Source organism: Olea europaea, chromosome 1 (assembly GCF_002742605.1).
Source record: "Olea europaea var. sylvestris chromosome 1, O_europaea_v1, whole genome shotgun sequence".
Lineage (NCBI taxonomy): Eukaryota > Viridiplantae > Streptophyta > Magnoliopsida > Lamiales > Oleaceae > Olea > Olea europaea.
Genome location: NC_036237.1, coordinates 25670452 through 25692779, shown reverse-complemented (window position 1 = coordinate 25692779; position 22328 = coordinate 25670452). Strand labels below are relative to the sequence as shown.

The 22328-nt window shown below is 33.5% G+C and overlaps 2 protein-coding genes across 5 annotated transcripts; one reads left to right on the top strand and one right to left on the bottom strand.

Annotated features, from left to right (window-relative positions):
* The first annotated feature begins 201 nt into the window (after positions 1 to 201).
* LOC111398577 lies at positions 202 to 3503 on the top strand. 3 transcript variants are annotated; one of them, XM_023025562.1, is made up of 4 exons: positions 202 to 346; positions 475 to 560; positions 1495 to 1576; positions 1667 to 3503. In XM_023025562.1, the coding sequence occupies exons 3-4, from the start codon at positions 1501 to 1503 to the stop codon at positions 3139 to 3141; spliced, it is 1551 nt and encodes a 516-aa protein (XP_022881330.1). In that variant the 5' UTR covers positions 202 to 346; positions 475 to 560; positions 1495 to 1500; the 3' UTR covers positions 3142 to 3503. The 3 variants fall into 3 exon arrangements, with proteins under 3 accessions (XP_022881330.1, XP_022881321.1, XP_022881314.1); XM_023025553.1 differs by having other exon boundaries at positions 475 to 540; positions 1495 to 3503; XM_023025546.1 differs by having other exon boundaries at positions 1495 to 3503.
* A 151-nt stretch (positions 3504 to 3654) lies between these two features.
* On the bottom strand, positions 3655 to 11846 carry LOC111398594 (protein PIN-LIKES 6-like). Of its 2 annotated transcripts, none has more exons than XM_023025575.1 (12): positions 11564 to 11846; positions 11199 to 11305; positions 10844 to 11095; positions 10193 to 10272; positions 9981 to 10105; positions 7277 to 7398; positions 6740 to 6949; positions 6367 to 6441; positions 5723 to 5823; positions 5301 to 5353; positions 4923 to 5111; positions 3655 to 4052 (listed from the first exon to the last, which is right to left on the bottom strand). In XM_023025575.1, exons 3-12 carry the CDS (start codon positions 11033 to 11035, stop codon positions 3931 to 3933), a joined length of 1269 nt encoding a protein of 422 aa, XP_022881343.1. In that variant the 5' UTR covers positions 11036 to 11095; positions 11199 to 11305; positions 11564 to 11846; the 3' UTR covers positions 3655 to 3930. The 2 variants fall into 2 exon arrangements, with proteins under 2 accessions (XP_022881343.1, XP_022881351.1); XM_023025583.1 differs by lacking the exon at positions 11564 to 11846 and adding an exon at positions 11415 to 11514.
* Positions 11847 to 22328: the final 10482 nt, after the last annotated feature.

Genomic DNA, 22328 nt, shown 5'->3' with positions numbered 1-22328 from the left:
TTCAATTAATCACAATAGAACACGAAGGTTGCATTCATTGGCAATCTTAAACGAGACGTGCACTAAACCTACCTTTGCTCATCCAGTGAGTGATAATTGTGTTTAAAAAAAATTATAATCTCGTATTAAAAAACAATAGTAACAAATTGAAAAATATATTTCAATACTTTGATAAACGTGGAAATGGGCTCCACAACCACCACCACGACTTTTTGGCATTCGCAAATACAACTTCTTCCTGGCTTCTTCTGAAAAATTATTTTCATTTGATTCTTTGCATTTAGGTATGGTGTTGTATTCTTCAGTCCACGCCCTACTTCGGCTTCAATTTTGTCTTCCTGGATTGGTAAACTCTGCCTCATTTTTCAATTCTTTTTGTTTCTTTTTCTAGTTCTAGCAAAATGAGAAGCTTAGGGTTTACATTATGCTTAGAACTGTGTTTTTCACTCTTTATTCCTTTTAAATTTTGTTCAGGAGATCGATTATTGACTTCACCCTTCGGATTCAAAGTTTTGGTCATCGGCCAGCGACATTGACCTGGTCTCCGGCTAATCAATATAGTAAATTAAATTTACCCTTCCATATCGCAAATTATCGATCTTGCTTCTGTTAGATTTACATTTGAATCAGTTGGATCTCGTGGTCTTTTGATTTATTAATATATCAGATACTTGGTGGGCAAAGTTCGTGTCTGCATTTTTGTTTTGGTTTATTAATTTTAAGTTTTTCAGTGAATTTGAAGCAGGCTTGTGCCTATCAAAATATTTAATTGTCAGTTGTTGGAATATTTTGGGTCAAGATGATTGGGGGAAATTATCGTGTTTGCTTCAGTGAAACGAAACAGATAGTTGGATCTCATTTATCTTAGTACCTGAAATTCAATATTTTACAATCTAACTCAAATTAATTTTATTTTTTTAATGTGTGGCTCAGTATCCTTTTTCATTTTTCTTTTCACTACACTAATCCTGTTTATTAATCTAGCATTTGAACTTATGTGGATCTTCAAATGCATATAAACCAGTAGTTTTCCTTTGATCTTTCTGATATCTTAGCATATTGACTTGGAAAAATGATTTCTTGAGAGGGTGGAATTTATGGCTTCAACAAATTAGGGTTTATCGGCCTTCTAATTTCTCTAGGAAAGAATACCTATTCGGTGGATTTGGGCTGCCTTGTTGTCAGTGCCTGAGTATTTAATTTTGGTACTGATGGGGGAGAGGTTGGTAACTTCAGCTATTATATTCATTAGACAAAATTGTATACAGAGTGGTTGTGTGTTTTTATCATAGTCTACTACTGTTTGTTTACAATCTATCAAGAAATTGTTTCCCTAGCACCACCCCCACCACCACCATTCTCATTTTATCTTAGCTTATGTGGTTTATATTAATCAGCACTGTATATTAATCAGCACTGTCAGTTTCTTGAATGACATTTTACGCTATCGCTATCTGGACTCAATTTATTCATGTTCTGTGGATTTCATTGCAGTTTGAAATGGATGTAAATTCAGAAGATATGTTGGAAGAATCTGCTCAGTCCAGACTCAGCCACATAAATGAGAATTTATATGGTGAAAACTCTGTCCTTCCTGTTGTCTCCGCAACTTGTGCTTTATGCCAAAGAATCCTTTTATCTGATAATGAGGCTGGTGATCTTGAAGCTATCAACATATGTGGAGATTGCAAGTTTTTGTTTCTTGAGGATCTCGAGACCACCACACCAGACTCACACTCAAGGAGAACACTTGGCCCAAGGAGGAGAGGGTACGACAGCTTTGAGTCAATCGAGTCTATGTTCTCCCAACAATTTGCGCAAATGATAACTCTGGCAAGTCAAACCCAGTCTACAGTCTTAGAGCATGATAATCAATCTGTAGATGGTGCTGCAAGGTTAGTGCAGCTTACGAGTACTCGTACAACTCCAAGTGGGTCCAGTAGATGGAGAAGGGTGTTTTCTGATACTGAAAGTGATGGATTTGATTCTTTCTATGGGGAGAATGAATCAAATGTCAGCTTCAGGAGATACAGATATTTCCACGGTGAGGCCGATACCCTTTCTTATACCACTTATGGAGGAGACTCTGATGCCTCCATTGATGGTAACAGTCTTTTGGAAAATGAAACTCTTGCCCAAGCAGATGGTGGAAGTGACCTAGAGAGTGATACTGATATAGACCCAATGCATGCTGGTCTATACCAGTGGAACTCAGAAGATTCAGAAGAAGGTGAAGGTGAAGATAGTGACTGGGAGGAAACTGATGTTGAATCCTCGAGAGCTCGAACCCAGAATTATGGGTCAAATGGGAGCAACGCACGCATAAATTGGCATAGACAACGTTCTTCTCCTGAATTTGACGATACATTTCGAATGAGGGTTTCGGATAGGACACAAACACGTACTGCTGACTACTTTACTAATTTTCAAGAGTTAGAGAGACAAAATTATGTTGGAAATGCTGGGGATTATCTTGATTCCAGAGGCTTTGAGAACCTGCTTGAGCACCTTGCTGGTACTGATAGTTCAAGAAGGGGAGCACCTCCAGCGGCGACATCCATTGTAAATAATTTGCCACGTGTGATCATTAACGAAAACCATGACAATCTGGATGATTTGGCTTGTGCAATCTGCAAGGATTCTTTAATTGCTGGCACTGTTGTAAACCAACTTCCTTGTTTTCACATCTATCACCCTTCCTGCATATTGCCATGGTTGACTGCACACAACTCGTGCCCCCTTTGTCGATATGAGCTCCCAACTGACGACAAGGATTATGAGGAGAAGAAAAGAGACAGAGAGAGTGGATTTAGGATGCTCCATACTGAGCAGCGTGATTTGAATGAAGATAGTTCTTCAGACACTACGGATGATGCTGTAGTTGATGAAGTTTCTCAATTTTATGGTGCTAGAGCAGATGAGGAACTAGTGGATAGAAATTATGTCGCGGATAACTCTATTAGGGAAAGTCCAAGAAACCGACGATTCTTTCTTGCTGCTGCTGCTCCTATCGTCAGTATTTTAGGCATTACTCTTATGTTGTGGTTAGGAAAGCCTTTAATAGATGGAAGGTGGCCGAGTGACCGCGTTCTCCCTGCCAGGGAGAATAGCCGAAGTCGAAGGTGGTGGTCTTTCTTCTAACATGTTCTTTAGTCTCCAGATTGTGGTTAGAAATAGTGGACTCTTGGGTTTGCGCAACTAACCTCAAACTTATAGGTTCAAAGATTTCCTGGTTTACAAAACCTGCATTTAGAGGCGTGACACGGATAATTGTTCATTTTGGCAGATGTCTTCGTTTTCTTTTTCTACATAAAGAATGTTGTTAATGCCTTGTGGTGTTTCCCTTCTTAGGGTGGAGGTGAAATATAGTTCAAGTTCTAGCAGGTGTTATTGTTTATCCAAATCAACTTCCTGGAGTTTCAAAGGCATGTGAGCTATATTGTATGTGCAATAAAGTTAACTACGTGAATTTTAACACAACTTGACAGATGACCATTTTTCTAGAGTCCATCTAATTGAATCTGTTTTTCTTTTCAATAATTTACATATTTTCTTTTGTATTGTTTGTTTGGCTTCTTTGTGGTCTGTGGGAGAGGCTCATAAAGAGTAACAATACAACATGCGTTCAAGAAAACAAATGGAGGATGCACATGATAATGAAGCAGAGATATCTGTATATTAAAGAAGCTTTATATACAAATTATTAAAGATGAATTCTGCAGGTTCTCATGAATTGTACATCTAAATTTATGGTCTATGCCTCCCAACTCACTATTGAATTTTGTGCATGAAACTGAGAAAACCCAGTTCGTCTTGAACAGCTTGTCATCACATTATCTTGGTTGGACGAGCAAATTCGAAATTGTCGATCCATCCAAATATTGCAGCCGCCAGTGCAGATGCTGCGATGGCAGGGTGCCATTATATACTTCAAAATAGTATGTTGAGATAGAGAATGATCCATCCAGCCATTGAAAAAACAGCGAAGATATGAACCCAAAACAATACTGCAGCTGCTTCCCTCCCGCATCCTCTAAGACTAGCTACGGCTCCTGTGGATTTGGATATTGTTAGTATCTTTATTTATTTATTGTTATTATTATTATTATTATTTTTTTGCAAGTTTGATCATCAAATAGCCATAACGTAACCATGGTTTAAACTGACAAAAGTAGACAGCTTCAATAACACGGCTGCTTTTACTTCATAGCAATGTTCTAAAAAACACAAAGCGTGAATGCTTTATGAGTAGGCATGGCCTAGACGTAAAAAAATTGTTTTCCTATTTTTAATCACTCTATAAATCCTTTAATAATTTAAATAACATATTCCTAACATCTAAAATTATAAAATACTATATATACTTAATAATTTATATAATTAGTCAATTATATAATTTTCAAAGAAAAAACTTGAAACTAAAATCAAATAAAAGACTTTTTAAAAAAGGAAAATAAATAAATTTAATAAAATGCGTCTAGGCGTGCCTAGTCACGTATTAAACGGTCAACTTGACAATTAATATCTTAATTTTGTGCTCACTGTCAAGACATGGTGTTTCATTAGAGCTTCGCGTCTATGTGCTTTTTGGAACACTGCTTAGTTCATAAAACATTTTAAAAGTTGATTCCCGAGGTTTATAAGGGTGTGCCGCTATCTTGAATACTCTTAAAAGTTGGAGAAAAATGTTATAATATTACATTTGATGCGTGATGGGGCAAGACTCATTATATGATAAACAAAATTTTAACTTTTTTTGACACATAACATTTAGCATTCATTTGGGGAGATGTTTTTCTAAGTGAAAGATAACTTTTTTTTGGAGAATATGTGGTTAAAAATGATTTTGGAAAAATTTATTTTCGAAAAAATCCCTCCCAAACAAGGCCTAAGATTTGCTGTCTCTATATATACATGCTTACCAGATAGCACAGATGTGGGCATTGTGTGCTGGAGGAGGAGGACAAATCTGAACATTTTATCATTCGGGGGCAGGAAGCCAAGCTTATCAGCCAGTGTGACAATGCCAAGACCAACTGGCGGAACCAATACTAGTCGCCCAAATATAATGGCAGCTGTTGTCCGTGCACCTAGTTTTGAACTTCCTGGTCCTGCAAGAACTATCATCTTAGTAATGAGGATAACGAATGATAGGAGAAACAAATTCCAGAGTCCAGATCCCTGCGCTGTACAGAGGCTTATAATTGGAAATACTCAGCAAGCTAATACACCATGAAATCTTCAGACTTTCAATGAAATCATATTGCTTCCAAGTTATGCCAATCGTGTAGCCAACTTACCCTCCACAAGGTTGCCTCCTAATGCCAACAATATGCACGGAATCATTGCTTCCCTGGTAATCGGACATTATTAGATGATTATACAACAATTTGAACACAGATAATATAGATAGTTAAGCCAATTTATCCATCGGGCATAGTTAACAGCTCCCATAAGTCATACGACAACAGCACGTCAACATATATATATATATATATATTTTTTTTTTTTTTTTTTGGCACGTCAACATATTCAAGAAGAAGAAAAATCAAGAATCTGATTTATAGTATAGTTCCAAATAATGTCTACTAATGTGTACCAAACATATGCCTATTCCAAATGAAGCTTAAAAGTGCATTACAATGCACAACCGGAGAACCATAAAAACACTAAGCAAAAGAGTAATTAGATTTAGCTTTTTCTGGGAAGGAATTGAACGTACCCAAGAATCAAGCAGCTATCAGTAAAAAAGTAGAGTGGAGCATCTGGCGTGAAGATTAATTTCTTCAAAGATGGAACACATCCAATAAAGATAGCGAGGATCTGTAGCAAATATTGCAGGCAGCTTATTAGGCTAACTTCATACGTTAAGTTTTCATATTTTATGAAAACACAGAAATGGGTCCCAAAACCATCTATATCGTGAACATGCACCACATCCCATCAAAAAAAAGAAAAAAAAGAAAAAAAAGAAAGATAAAATAAATAGACTCGAAAGCCCCATCTTGAGAACAACTTTCTGGACTGATATAGTTTTGAGTAGGTACAGGTTTGTTAAAAGTTACAATTATTCATGACTTTTAAGGGATAGGCTTTTTCACAATTTTATTGTACCGATGCTGTTGAAGCGTCACGCTACCTCTAATGATAAGCATTTTAAATCATGGATGTGTATTGAAATGTAAATTTCAAATTGATACTATGATACATTGAATCGCTATTCACTAACAGAGGAAATAAGGTTCGTCATTTAAGTGCCTATGGTTATCAACAAAGAGTTTTTAAGGAAATGGATATGCCACTGCAGTCAGTGAAGAAAAAAGAGATTTAACCATCGCATCAAATGTAAAAAGAAACTGAACTTACAGAAGCAATAATAGGAGGTTGAATGATTTGCTTGAGCTTCAATTTTTCATAGAGAAATTTCAGAAAATCTTTAATCTGCACAAGGAAGCACAAATAGTGCAAAATTAGTAGATTCAATACCCAAAATTCAACCCCAACTGCTTGATGTGTGCTATGGACCGTGGCTTTATCACTTGAATAACATTCATATGTATGTCACGTTGAGTTTATACATAACTATATACTTCTATATGGTTGAATCCTCAAGTTCCAAACGTCAAAATTTTCAAGTGTTTTCCAATTTAAGAAAGGAAATATTGTCATTGACATTTTCAGACCTGAACACATTAAATCAATACAGTGCATATTGTAAGTAAAATAGGTTCATTTTCACCTTCTCTTTCGTTGTTACACCTGAATTCGTTGGTGTAGCTTCTTCCGTGAGCAGTGGAACTTGCTCAGAGGAACTTTTCTTTGCAGGGTTACTGGAACTTTTGTTAGGAGGATTCTTAAAGGGAAGATTCTCTTCTTCAACATCAAACGTGCCTTCAGGAGGAGGTGCAAGCATATTAAATACATAGGTGTATAGGACAATTGCACCAACCTATGAACAAAATAAGTTATTGAGTAAACAGAAATATATTATAGAAAAGTAAGCAGAGAGGCTTGTTGAAGTGGTGAAATCCATGAGAATTTATGTTTTATGGGCTTTGCCAATTATTAAATTAAAAGATTTCGACATACTCATTTATATGCAATAATCAGAATATCTAAAAGCAGAGTGAGTGAAAAGGTACAAGTGGCTGCACTCATTCTACAAGTTCTCACAAATTTTACTTCCATGCTAATATAGAATCTCTCACTTGGATAAAAGTGAAATCAATTAAAGGTGAGTTGTAGTGGCAGCAAGCATTTTCAACTTATAACGTACCCACTGGCCGAATGAGATGTAGGCATTTCCATCTTGAGAACATTTTGCAGAGTCCCCAAAAGGGTTAGATTTATCCCCACATAATGCAGCAATCAAGACAAGTGGTACATTTCCAATATTCCCTGTAAACAAGCAAATTCCAGAATATCAAGAAAGCTAGAGTTATTATAACACCTATGTGTTCAAACCATTCAGGTTTAAAATTTCTTGTTTTGAATGCACATATCAGATTAGAATAAAACATACTGAACATCCAAGTAGAGTACAGGAACCAGAAAATAATAAGCACTCCAATCATCTCTATTTTCAATGAAATCGTAATGCTTACATATTATAACATAAAAAGGCATCTGATCATCTGGATAACCTGGCTCATCCACCTCACACACGGAAAGTGTAAATTGCAACTCTAGCATAGAGGAATGACTCAGAAGTGAACCAATAAATGTATACCCAACATTACATTATATATGTAGCTCTTGATGAAATGAGAGGTCATCATCTGGTTCTTATATATTTTTCCATCACTCATTAAAAATATTGCTTGGTTTGAATAAGAATGAATTATTAGGGAAAGTGCAGTCCTTGATATAAATGCAACATTCAGTGAACTTGTTGTCCACAAACAAAAATGTAAAGCTTCTAGTTATAATCTCGTACCTTTTTTGTGGCTTTTTTCTTGCAATTTCCCAATTAGTCAATAGCTTTAAATTTCAGCTCCTAATATATTAGTTATCATCCATGTTCGGTGAACATATTTATAAGTTAGTTATTGCAGGAAAATATGATTATCCTAATTTGGGCAGCCGAGTACAGCTGTGAATAATTAGGATTATTTTGTAACCATTGTAATTTCCGACCTTTAGAATATCTTTAGGGATTAGTTATGATTTGTATATTTACTTTATTGGTAGTTTCCTTAATTTACTGATTGGGTTTCAGCTACATAAACCCTGATAGTCTGCAATTCATATTTTTTAATCTCCTATTTTGTGTCATGGTATCATAGCTTTAGGCTCGTTACCCTAGTAATTGTATTCGTTCTTTTCTTGTTCATCCTCCTTTCTTTACATTGTCAATTAAACCCCAATTGATCGCCCTTTGAGACCATACGAAGAACTATGACACATACTTCAGCAACCAGCACTCCTTTGGAGACTAGAGCGCTTGAAAACAATAATCTTTATATACAGGAGAATTGCAAAACATTCAAGCAGCCTATAGATTGAACAAGAAGAATTATCTAAAGTGGTCAAAACTAATTCGCATCTTTTGGAAGGGACGAGGCAAACTGAATAATCTACTTGGTACTTGGCCTAGAAAAGGATCCAAAGTTTGATGCTTGGGATGAATAGGACCCAATGTTGATGTCCTGATTGTAGAACTCTATGGTGCCAGAAATCAGTGAAGCGTGTAAATTTTGGACATGGCTAAAGGTATATGGAAGGCACCGAGGCAGTCAAACAGACTTACTCCAAGGTCCATTATGCTGCACAAATTTACACAATCACAACTAAGGTGACTGCCACCATGCCGAAAGATTGATTAATCACTGAATATTCAAACTTTTTAAAAGGTTCTTGGCAGGAAATGAATCACTATCAAAGCATCTAAATGAACTGCAGTGAACATGTTGCTGTTCTTAAGGTGTTCATTGAGAAAAATCAAATTTACGAATTTCTTGCCTGATTAAATATTGAGTTTGATGTAACACGGGTGTAAATACTTGGAAAAGAAGACGTATCATTAAATGAGGCTATTGAAATCGTCCTTGTTGTAGAAGGAAGAAGAGGAGTTATGGTTGACACACCTACAACGGAGAGTTCGCTTTAGTGTCAGAAAACACAAACATGAAGGATTCTATCATGGAGCAGCACGCTGGTGAAAACAATACACAAGGAGATCTGATGAGATCCTCGAATAAAGATACACTATGGTGCACTTATTGCAAAAAGTTGAGTCATAAAAGGGACAAGTGCTGGAAGCTTCACAATAGACCTCAAAATTCATCTTAGAATTGGTGTGATAGAGGTAGGCTGAAGTAGGTATATATGGCAAAAACCCAATAAACTAAAAGCTGTCTGCAGAGTTCAATTGTGAAGAAATTGAAAAGTTAAAATATCTGTTGGGGACATTTGAAAAGCCATCTAACACAGTTACCTGAGATATATCTTCCACTTTTTATGCTTTTAACTTCTAAAATAAAGTCTATTCTAGTGCTTAGGTCATTAACTCGGGTACTACAGACTATACGAAAGGCAGGACAAGCTCTCAATGCATATATTTGTACAGTACCAATCCACTCTCTGGAGAACTCTTTTGTTTTTGCTTGCAAAAGAGTTTTTGAAAACTTTCCTATCTTTTTGATAAATAGGAAAAACTTTCATTTTCAAGGAGCAAAAGGTCTAATTTCAGAGTAAGATTACTGAGTAGAGGAGCAATGGCTCAAATGTATTTTGAAAAGACCTATGACAAACCTAGAGGGGAATTCATTAGATGGACCCTGGATCGATTAGTTTCAGACAATAGACGATGAAATTGAAAAAGAAAAATCCTATCTTATGACATTTTTATTCCTAGATTGCAGGAAGTAGATCGAGAGGCATTCTTGCTGCAATCTGACTAGCTAGCAGCCGATCTCAGTTTGCGGTAGAGAACAAAAGGACAAAATAACTGAAAATTTATGTCCAAATGTAATACTTACCAATGCCAATGTGTATAATGGTAAACTTGAAGAATGGGTATGGAGGATGGACAATCAATGCAACAATGAGACCTATAATGGATCCTGATATGGTGGCAAGAACAACATTGAAAGGGATAAACCACCTGCAAAAAAACAAAAATGTCAGTTGAGCTCTTAAAACTAGTTATTGCAATTAAAAATGAGCAAGCGACTTAATATCTAATCTATACCATTGAAGCATTTTCTCAAAAGTAATTGCTTGTCCAAGTTGAGAGAATATCAAACATGGGAGCAAAAGCGAGAAAACCAGCTGCATCAAGTTATATGAACGATTAGTCGGTAGTGAAGGGAAATGACTGCAAATATTATGAATTTCTTAGAAAAAGAATAACATGTGCAAAATATGAAACTTAAACAATTCATCTCCTAATTAATGTAAGGTAGACACACTTATAAAGTAATATTTTCTTTATCAAACTTTTACACAGGGATTTTGAATTAAAGTTTCTATCACTTCCTCTTAACATAAACTCTCTCTTCATAATAGGCTTAGCATAGAACTGGACATAAATTAAGTGCAGGCTTTCCGGTAAGTGTTGACAATTATATGTCTCATATAAACTCACATATATAAACTATACAAAGGCAGCAGTTCAACATAGAAGAACTGAATTCAACCTCGCATTCAGTGACATCCAAAATACACATAGCAAAAATAAACAACAAATAAAACTTTGTTTTCCAATAAATTTGATGTCAACTTCATAAATCCATTTTTACCATCCATTCAATTCATTGCTATATCTAATGGAGAACTTCCAAAAACACAAACAGAAAGTGCAATAGTAAAGTTTAAATGTCCTCACATAAATAGTGCTTACCCCATTTAAAAGCTTCCTTCCATTGGCAGGCAAAATGTTAACATACTTGGAGGCCATGAGGAATCCCAGAAAGCACATGGTAAAAACTTTTGCTATTGGTAAAACAGCAATCTTAATAGTCCCAAGCACTGATTCACCGCCTCTTTGGGGTTCTGTCAGAACCTCCATCAGTATCCTCCGCATCCCATCCATCTTTTCTATTAAAAACCTCAAACTTCAAACACGATGAAATTTGTTTGTCATCCACCAAAACTGAACGAAAAAAAAGTTCTCTCAATGTATTGCGCGGACAATTACAAACACGGAAACGAACAATCACTGTTTATCAGCTCAAAAACCAACAAAAATTGGGTACCAATCAGTTCAACAACTTTTCCAGGTTTTGAACAAATCACTAAAATCAGTATCCAGCCAAAGTAAATTCTCCTGAGACCAAACTTCTTCACTGGAATTTCTCTTCTTCTGCAAAAATAATAATAATATAAACCCTAAATTGAAACAAACACTGAAACTTATTCATAACGAATGACGAACTGAAAAGAAACAATCCTTTTCAGAGTTGAAAAACAACCTAAATAATTGTCTTCCAACTACATAAAAAAAGAAATAATAATAATAATAAAATAAATAAATAAATAAATAATCTTTCAGTGGCGCATATTGTATCATAAAGAAATCGTTAAAATTTGATAAGGAAATAGAAAAACGAAAATGAGCTACCGTAGATTCAACGCTGTCGTTCGTGTTGTGATGCAAGTCTTCTAGATTAATAATTTATCATAAATTTGATTCGATTCGTTGATGGAATCTTACTTTCCCTCCCAATTTTTATGTAACGGAATAATGGAGTCCTTCTTTAACTATAATTTCAACAAAATTTTATAAAACTAAATAGATCCCGCCTGCATCATGTTTCATGTACGTTCTTATATTTACATCTTGGATTATAGAATTTACAATTGAAATTCTCAAGCAATCTTTTTCACATCTTACAAATTCCCACATAAGCAATAAGTTAAGAGAAGTGTTAAGGCAGAACGTACAAATAGATTAATCATGTTGCAACGCAAAGTTGAATTACACGAAAAAAAAAAAAAAAAGGTTAAATCAAATTTTCATGTCTGTTATATCAAAAATAAAAATTCGAAATTTTATCTAAATTTGATAGTCAATTTTTGAATAAATTTTGAATCATAAACTTATAGCCTTTTTGGAGGCCGGACAACTTTTTTTTAATTAAATTAAGAACTCAATTATATTTGTGATGGATTTTTAAAATCTTTCTAAATTTAGGTATCTTCAACTAAGATTTTAATGAATTTTAATGACGTCCATTAAAATTGAAATGTCCCCAATTGAGACTTTAATGAAATTCAATGATTTATTTTTTTTAAATTTAGGTACCTTCAATAATTAGTGATTTATAAAAATTTCATTAATAAAGTGATTTTAAAAGATTTGGATGAATTTTAAGTTTAAAAATGTATAATATCAAAAATTTTTAAATTTCATCATATTTGATGAGATTCTTATGAAATTTTTGAGAATTTATTCAAATTCACGAAATTCATTAGGATTTATAATTTTTTAAAATCCATCAAAATCTTTGTTGAAGATGCCCCGTAAGTATTGGACTGGACAATTGAATAAAATAAGAAAAATAATTTCTCTATCTTTTTCTCTCTCCAAATTTTGTATTATGATTGTCATCTTCTATCTATGTCCCATTTAATCTCTATTTATAAAAATAGAATAGTTATAATTTACAAATCTTGCACAATAATAATTTCACATTTAAATAGGAGTTTTAATTAAAGTTCATATCCAATCAGTTTACATTTAATTACATGTGTACTCCTAGAAATTTAATTACAATTATAATTAATGTTACAATTTTATAGTAATTACAACTAATTACAAAAATTTATTATAAGTAGAATTAAGTCCAAAACTATTATAATTACCATAATTAAGTTATAATACTTTGTAGACTAACACAGGGACCTAATCAGATATATATTATCCAAATCCAATAATTAGATCTGTCTCGTCGACCTTAGAGTAGCCAATCTAATTATTAGTCTTTGTTTTTTTCGCTAAAGGCAAAAAATTGAACTCATGGAATATTTAAAATCACAGAAACCAATAAATCTATAATAATTTTCTCTGACCTACCGTATATGTATTTATCCCTGTTTGAGATTCGATAATTAAGTATGAGCATAAACGACCATTTTGCCACTCTAATTATTCTAACTACTTAAAGACTATTTTATTCAACGATCTTGCAAACTAATCATCGATGTCGAATTTTAGCCATCACTAATCACTGAACTCAGATGTTAATCATTCAACAGAAAAAAATATTTAAATAGTCACTCTACTAATTTTTCAAGGTGACGGTTCTCGACACGAATTCATGTTTTCTATTTCGCTCATTATCAAGCTTATAACATCGAGATATTTGACCAATCAAATTGATCTCATTCATTGATAAACTAAAAAACTATTTAAATGATGAAAAAATATACATAACCCTATGAAGAAAATTAAATGAAATGCACAATGATTAAGTAAAATTTAATTCCCTGCATGGTCATACTATATAATTAAACTTGACACACAATCCGTTTAATACATTCTAAGTGTACTATACTCGTGTCATCTTAGGACAAATCACAAACCCGACTGATAAATCTGTCAACACTACAATCTTCCAATACTCGCCTTTATACATTAGCTGTGAGGAAATTATTTATGATCAAAATATAAGTTGTGTCACACTGTATTTCTCAACGCATATATCCACTTTATATTATCACAAGTGATCATACGCATTTTAATTTACATGCTCAATAATAAATAAATATAATAAATAAATAAAATCACAAGTTATTTATTATAAGTTATTATTTTATCATAGTAATATATAATATGTGTGTGCACAACTAGGGGTGGCAAATGAGCCGAGCGGCTCGTCTGCTCGCGAAAACGAAGCGCGTGGACGACTCGAGCTCGTAAAAACATGAGCTTGAGCGCGAGTCGAGCCCGCTCGGCTAGCACAAAAAACGAGCTGCTCGCGACGAGCCCGCCAGCGACTCGCTATAAATGAGCCGCGAGCCCAAGCTCATGGGCTCGTTTTAAATGTGACCGAAACGATCACATTTTTTAAAATGTGACATCAGTGACCGTTTCAATCCCCCAATTTTATTTTTATTTTTTTTTACCGTTAACGGTCACTGAATTTCTTCAGTGACCGTTTTGGTCCTTATATTTTGTTTTTTCTTCTTCTATAAATAGTGTCATTTAGCCACAAATTTTTTTTATAATTCTCTCTCAACCTTCAATTATCTTTCTCCCAACTTTTTTGTATTGTGTTATTAACTTGCAATTTTTATTTACAATTTATACAATATTCAATTCTCATTTCTCAGTTCTCACTATATTTATTGAAATTTCATCCAATTTTCATTTCTCACTATATTTATACAATTATTCTTCTACTAGTTATTACTTATTACAACTAAACAAATGGATCCACGCTCATTTGTCGAAAACTTGTTCGGTGTGGGAGGAAACGAATCGCTTATGACACCGCAAAGTCAATTTCAGAATTAATTTGAAGGTCTAAATGACGTATCCCTATCTGAAAATATTCCAGATTTGGATCTTCATCATCATGTAAGTGGCAATTCAAATTATCCAATTAATTTGGATGATGTTGACGTTCCCGAAGCGGAACACGATCAGGAAGAAGAGGCTGAATTAAACGTTCCTGATGCGAGGGGAAAACGAAAGGGGAAAAAACAAGCAAAATGTTAGGATCACTTTAAGTTGATTTCGACGAGAAAAATCGTCAATGGAGTCCAAGAATCCAAAGCAGTATGTAAATACTGTCAACAAAGATTGGTATGGCAAAGAAGAATTGGTATCACCCATCTCAACCGTCATTACAAAGTATGTGCGGCCAAACACGGACTTATTCTAGGCTGTCAAACATAATTTCAATTTGACAGTCCAGACGCCGGTGGTTCTACTGCACCCCTATCCACATGGGTGTATTCGAAAGAAAAAGCTCGAACCGGAATGGTGAAACTTGTTGCTGGTGTTGAGTTGCCATTGACATTAATTGACAACTAACACTACGTCTTGTATGTGAAAGAATATATGCAGCCAAGCCCCCAGAGCATATCTCCCAGTGGCAAAGGGAACAGCGGATAGGACTCAGCGCGGCAGTGTGCAGAGTTCGATTCCCCGCAAGGTGGAATTGGTTTTGTTGCAAGTGGGAGTTACCATATGGGTTAACAGCCTTGGCCTATCCATGTGCTCTCCACCCTGGCTCCTGGGAGGCACATCCTGCGATTTACCTCCTCCACGATGGCCCAGGGCAGGGTCGGTGGGGGCCCTTAAGGTTGGGGTTCAACCTTTTTTTTTTTTAAGAATATATGCAGTCAAGGTACGTTGGGGTAAGTCGAAACACTCTTCGTTCCAATACAATACAATATTTTACTTCAACAAAACAACAATTAATTATAGATTTGCAAAAATATGGGGGTGTCATATCTTTAACTTCAGATATATGGTGAGGGATTAATAAAAGAGCATATATAGCTGCAACTGCACATTATATAGACCCACTTTAGTGCATGCATAAAAAAATTATTACTTTTAGAATTATTGAGTTTTCTCACAACGCTAATAATATATTTAATGTTATTATTAGTATTGTTAGAGAATATCATTGCGAATGTAAAATTCGTTCATTTACTTTCGATAATGTTAGTGTTAATAAAATAGTTGCTGAAAAATTGCATAGGGTACTACAACCTGATTTTGGTGGGTATTTGTTTCATATTCGTTGTGTATGTCATATTTTGAATTTAACTGTCCAAAATGGTTTAAAATATATAAATGATGAACTTCAAAATATTAGGAACGCACTAATATATATCACAATCTCTCTAAGTAGAAAACAAACATTTGAGGATTATTGTGCCGAAATAGGAGTATAAAATGTTAAAACATTTGTTAGCGACGTGGGTCATAGGTAGAACTCTACTTACTTGTTATTAAAGTCATGTGAATGTTTTAAACATTTAATAACTGACTTGTATAATAATAGACATGTTAGAAGTGATGACAAGGGTATGTTTACTGAATGTGATTGGCATTTAGCTTTGAAAGTTAAAAAAAAAATTTGACATCTTTTTATGAAATCACTAAGATTTTATCGGGCGTTTACTATCTCACCAGTTGTATGGTGTTTGAACGTCTTTATATAATTGTAAGAACATTTCATAAATACAGAAATGACCCTGATTTTAGTGAAATTATAATTGCTATGGAATTAAAATTTAGAAAATATTGGGAAGATTTGCCTATATTATTTCCTTGAGCATGCGTGATGGACCCCGATATAATTTATCGGAAACTAAATATATAATTGATCAAATTTCAAACGTCTTAACATTTGATACACCCATCACATATAGAAATTTAGAGCAAACATTATGTGAAATGTATGAATTATATGTGAACCGAATGGGTACCAATATTAGTCGGGTACCATTTGCACCTAGTCCTTCCACTGAAATTGAAGAAGAAGATGGAGAAATATTTAATTTATTTCAAGGTATTAATTCGTATATATTTGACTTATCCGCAATGTGTTCATCTACTACCACTGCCACTGCAATGTCATCACCATCTGTATCTCATTTTCATCATACATCTACGGGCTCTAGCCATAATCCATGTCTGCTGAATTAATTGATTATTTCAACTAGAATATGCCAACGGATAAAACAATTAAAAAAAGATCAGACGAAGTAATTGAATTCTGGCGAAGTAAGAACGACGTTGGCCAGTTACATCTGCGATTACAAAAGATATGCTGACACCTCCGGTTAGCACTGTTGCTTCGGAGTCTGCTTTTAGTGCAGGTAAAAGAGTTTTGAGTGAGATCAGGAGTCGACTGAAAGAAGATATTTTAGAAGCGTTAATGTGCGTTAAGGATTGAAAGGACGCTCATTTTCGACTACAAGATAAATATGCCGAAATTGCATGTCGTCAAGTAAGTGATATTTAATTTAATTATATTGATGAAACTTTTCTTTTTTCTTATCGTTACTTTTAATTTTCTTTAAAAAATTGTACACGCTGCAAAAAATTGTTCGTGTATAATTTTTAACTCCGCTTACTGAAAATTTAAATAGACGGTCCTAAACCCGAATAAAGGAGGAGGGTTTATATTTTATCTATTTTAAAAAGGAAAATAAAAAAAATAAAGCTTTCATTTTTATTTTTTCTATCTCTTTTAGTTAAAAAAAATTTACTTTTTTATTTTTCAAATTACCTATTTGTTCCAAAAAAAAAATAAAATTGAAAAACGACGTCTACTCGCGAGCCGGGCTCAAGCTTGCCCTTTTTTGGACTAGCCGAGCTCGTGCTTTCATGCCGGCTCTGCCCATTGACAACCCTACGCACAACCCAACAAATACTACATAAAATCTTTACTCGTTATTATATTTATTTTTAAGTTTTATTCTCAAATGAACACAAATTGTATATGATAACAATTTGTGTCCAAAACAATAATTAAGATTGTAAAAAAATACTTATTTGCGCTCATATTTTAAATAAGAAAGAAAACAAATACAAAATTAAAGAAATAATTTAATAAGTACCGATACATAACTTATATCAATTGAGACACGGTGCATCGAGTAATTATTAAATAAATTCATGTGAGGTCCTAGAAATTAAATGGTTTTTCAATTAAGTGATATGTTAAGTCACTTGTACTTAGAAGTGACAAGTACAAATTATGTACTTATTTGCGCTTCTACCTCCTATACTTGCTTATTTATTGATATACCGAGTGGATGTCTATTTAATTTAGTGTAAAATTTGTTAATGTTTCGCGCGGGTTAGTCGCTAACAATTAAAAGGGATCAGACGATTGTGTAAGGGACAAACCTTTTGAGACAAAGGGGTGTTCTTTCATTGGCGATGACTTTACAATTGGAAATTAAAAATAGAATGCCTCCAAGGGGCGCAAGCACACGAGTTATTGAAAGAAGTGTTTAAATCTAAGTTAAGGAATTTAAAATTACATATTCTCTGTTCAAGAGTTTTTGATTCGATCCTTTGCTCTATGTCTTTTCTTCCTTTTATACTCCCTGGATGATCTCTTTGTGATCAACCGCCTAAAAACTGCTTGATCGTTCTACAACTACCCACTTTCCTCGTAATGACCAACTTGTCATGGAACTGCTTTTTTTTAACTGCTGCCATTACTCTTCGTCGTTCAACCGCTTTCGATTGAATTCCTTGAATTGTGGAACGCGATAGGGCTGCTTTAATAACTGTTTTGATAACTGCACTTCTTGATACCACAATACTTTATGTTTGCCAAAACCTTGGGCGACTTGAAGGTTTGGGCGAGAATAGAGTAACAGCTCTGGGCGACTGCATGACACTTCATTCGCTCAAATTCTGGGCGACTTGCAAACTTAGGCGATGGCGTTACCGCGTTCTTGAGCCTCCCTTATTTGGGCTTTCATCTTGAATTGTTTGATTGAGGTTCATTCTTTGGGCTATCTGATTTGGGGATCCTCCAATTGGGTTTCATTCCTTGGGCCGTTCGATTTGGGCTGAATTTTTATGNAAGGTTTGGGCGAGAATAGAGTAACAGCTCTGGGCGACTGCATGACACTTCATTCGCTCAAATTCTGGGCGACTTGCAAACTTGGGCGATAGCGTTACCGCGTTCTTGAGCCTCCCTTATTTGGGCTTTCATCTTGAATTGTTTGATTGAGGTTCATTCTTTGGGCTATCTGATTTGGGGATCCTCCAATTGGGTTTCATTCCTTGGACCGTTCGATTTGGACTGAATTTTTATGTGTCAACAGTTAATTATATGTAAAATCCCAATTTGCATATAATGTCATGAAACTGACTTTTTGGAGCTTAGTAGGAAGATCATCTGAATTGTATTTAATAAATTAAAAGAACTATTATAGCATTCAAAAAATAATAATAATAATAATAATAAATCATAAATTTTAGAAATTAAATTCAATAATTGAAAAGTCTTAGAACTAAATTGCAAACTTTCGAAACATGGATCGGATAAATTATTGATGATTTTGAATTGCGAGGATTAAATTGTGAATATTAGAAGATAAATGACCGAAATTGCACACAAGAAGGACTCAAGAAGAACAAAGTGAAAAAGTCGAGAACCAAAATGAACTAGGTAGCAAACTTATGCCCCAGTGATCGCAAGGGCTTAATCTTCAAAAGCAGAAAAGAAAAATGCCTAAATGTGAAATGACAAGCCAATTGGCTGTGCGATCGCATATTCTTCTTCCAGCATAGAAATTTGTTTTCCTTATTTGAATCAACTACTTGAAAATTAATTATGGCACGATTTTTAACCTAATGTTTGGTCTATAAATACTTATATTCTTCCAATAATTAAATGCGGTCTGTGGGGATTTATTATATAAAATTATTCGAGCAAAATGAAGATCTTGGTGTTAAAACATTCATAATTATTGCAAAGTAGCAGAACTAAAGAGGAAGCTTTTGATTTAAAAACTCATATTATTTCAAAGTTTGAATAGAAGTTTTGTTAAAAAAGACATCCATATAAACTTTCATACATCTATATCTTGCACCGACGAAGAAGAATAAGAAGAAGTGAGGGAGACTGGTCAAGGAACCATTGAAGAGATTCAAGACTTTCAGGATTTCTTTCCAAACTTTAATTCCGAGTGATGTATCAATTCAATTGTGTATTTTGTAATTAATTTGGTGCTTGTCTAATTTTATAGACGTTAGGATATATTGAACCCTATTTTTGATATTCAAATTCGGATTGGACATTAAGTGTGTATTTGATTTCGAACAGTTTTTCCGATTAATCAATCACTAGTTTAATTGTCTTGTGATTTTTATTGACATTTGAGAGAGTGAATATGAATTTGACATGTACTAATAATCATTATAAAGTTCGATGGTAGATAAAAATTTACTTCTATACTTTGCATCCTCTTTTGGAATGTTTTTGTATCCTAATGTATCGTAGCATGTTCACATTCTTTATAGAGATATAGGAGGGTCAAATGTGAGCATATAATTAGTTCTACTTGTGAAATAACTAAACGAATTAGAAATATTGATTTTTGTATCCAAATAGGGGTTGTTAACTAATGGAATTGATATTAAAATGGACAAATGTAGGGAAATTAAAAGTTATAAAATTTATCAATTACTTGAGTTTCATAATGCTCTCTATTAATTAATTATAGATTTTAGGTGTTAATACAAATAATCTCGCTTTTCAATTAAAATTAGTGTCAATTAAAAATTAGATCAAGTACCTAATTTTCGGAGAAACGATACTTTATTCATTCTTTATTAATTGATTACGATATTGTACAGTTGCAAGAATCTAACAATCATTAAGCTTAGGTAAGTACTATATCATTTCTCTACAAAAGTAAGGAAATATATTTGTATTTGGTTTTAAAGCATGCTAACAATCTTTTGGACAAACAGACAACATTTGCTAGTAAATAAAATGATAAAGATAAAAAATATGATGAAAAAAATTGAGAATCTGAATTGTAAGAAAGAATAAAGATTAAATTTTTTAAATATAATTAAAATTCAGTGTATTAGGAAAAGATGTAACATAAATTTAAGAAAAAAAAAGACTTTTTTCCTTTGTTTTGTAGGATTTACCTTGTCTAAGAGTATCTTCTACCATGGTGTAAATAGCCTAAATTTTGATTTAGTTCTTCAAAATGGTTAGAAACCTCTTCAGTAGAGAGATGCAAAAGAAATACAAATTGCACTTTTCGATGAAAAATATTAAAAAGATGTAAATTTTTATCTTTTTTTACACCCACAAGAAGTAAAGAGTGGATTTAAATCTTTCTATTGGAGAAAATTTTGAATTTATATTATCGGGTATAAAAAAATAAAATAAAAGTGATTTTCAAGATGCAAATTTACACTCAATTCCATATCATAATTGCTCTAATAGCTGTAAACTCCCATTTTTTCCCCTTCCATTAAAAGATCTGATACCAAGAGTCAAGAGGCTAGCATTAAGAATTCCATAAATTCATCTGATAAACGGTAAACCCATGCACCCGTGGTACTAAACATAGCCCTAGTTTGATCCCCATTTTCTAAAAATTCAATTTTTTTCGAAATTTTTTTTTAAGCATACAATGAAACAATAAAATATTCTACACGCAAATCCAAATTTTTTCCTTACTTTTTAACCCCGCATTTTTCAAAAAATCACTATAACTATGTTAAATATTAATAGTGCTACATAATAATTCTAATGAACTTTTTTTCCTTTAGCATTTTATTATTCTTTCATTTTATTGAAGGTCGTGTTTTCATTTTGACCTTCTTTCAATTTCTTGAAGTTCATTTTTCTATCACAAATTTTTCATACTTGAGTTATAAATCGGTTTAAGATGAGTCACGTGTTATGAATAGAAAAATGAGCATTTTTTTCTTTTCTATATCATTTTCAAACATACAAGAAATGCGGGTTAGCCACTAAAACCTTTTTAGGTCAATGGGACTGAGTTCAGGGATGGATCCAAAATGATGGTTCAATAAGGACGGAAATAAATTACGTAAAAAACAATTAAGTTTAGATTAAAAATTATGGACTAAATTTATGTGGACTTTTTTTTCCCCAGTGTCAAAACTTAAGGGTTCAATGAAGGCAATTGCATCCATTGAACCCTTAATTGGTCCATCCCCAGCTGAGTTCCAGCATTCTTTTAAAAGTGTAACACCCTTCGATTCCATTCAGAAAAAGAAAAAAAATTAAAAATAAGAATCTAGGGCGCTGTTTGGCACACATTAATGTAAAAATGAAAATGAAAAATATAATCGTTACAGGCCCCACACAAAAAATAGAAAGTTAAATATAATGATTTAATGTGATGGATAACGATCATATTTTTTATTTTAATGGACAAATATTGGAAAATAAATGGGCTAATAAGATATTTATATTTCAATTTGAGATGGAATCTCAAACTTCCATAGTACACAATTATGAGATCTGCGGTTTGGCTAGGCTTATAGGCCCCCCATTTTTTGACCTGACCAAACAGGTTTATACCGCAATTATTATCATGACAGGGCCTACCAAAGTGGTTGGATTATTTTATATTAATGCCTATGATTCAGCCCTTTTTTATATAAAAATATTTTTTGAAATAACAATATTTTAAAAAATGCATGATTAAAAAATATTAGTCTTGTTTGAGTCCCTTTTTTTTATTAAAATACATTTTTAACGGTGATTTGATTACAGTTCAATTATACATTTTTATTAAAATAATATTAAACATAAATAATTTTTTTCTCATTTTTTAACTACACGTTCTCCATTAAAATATTATTTTAAAATGCATTTTTTTAAAAAAAAAAAGGGCGG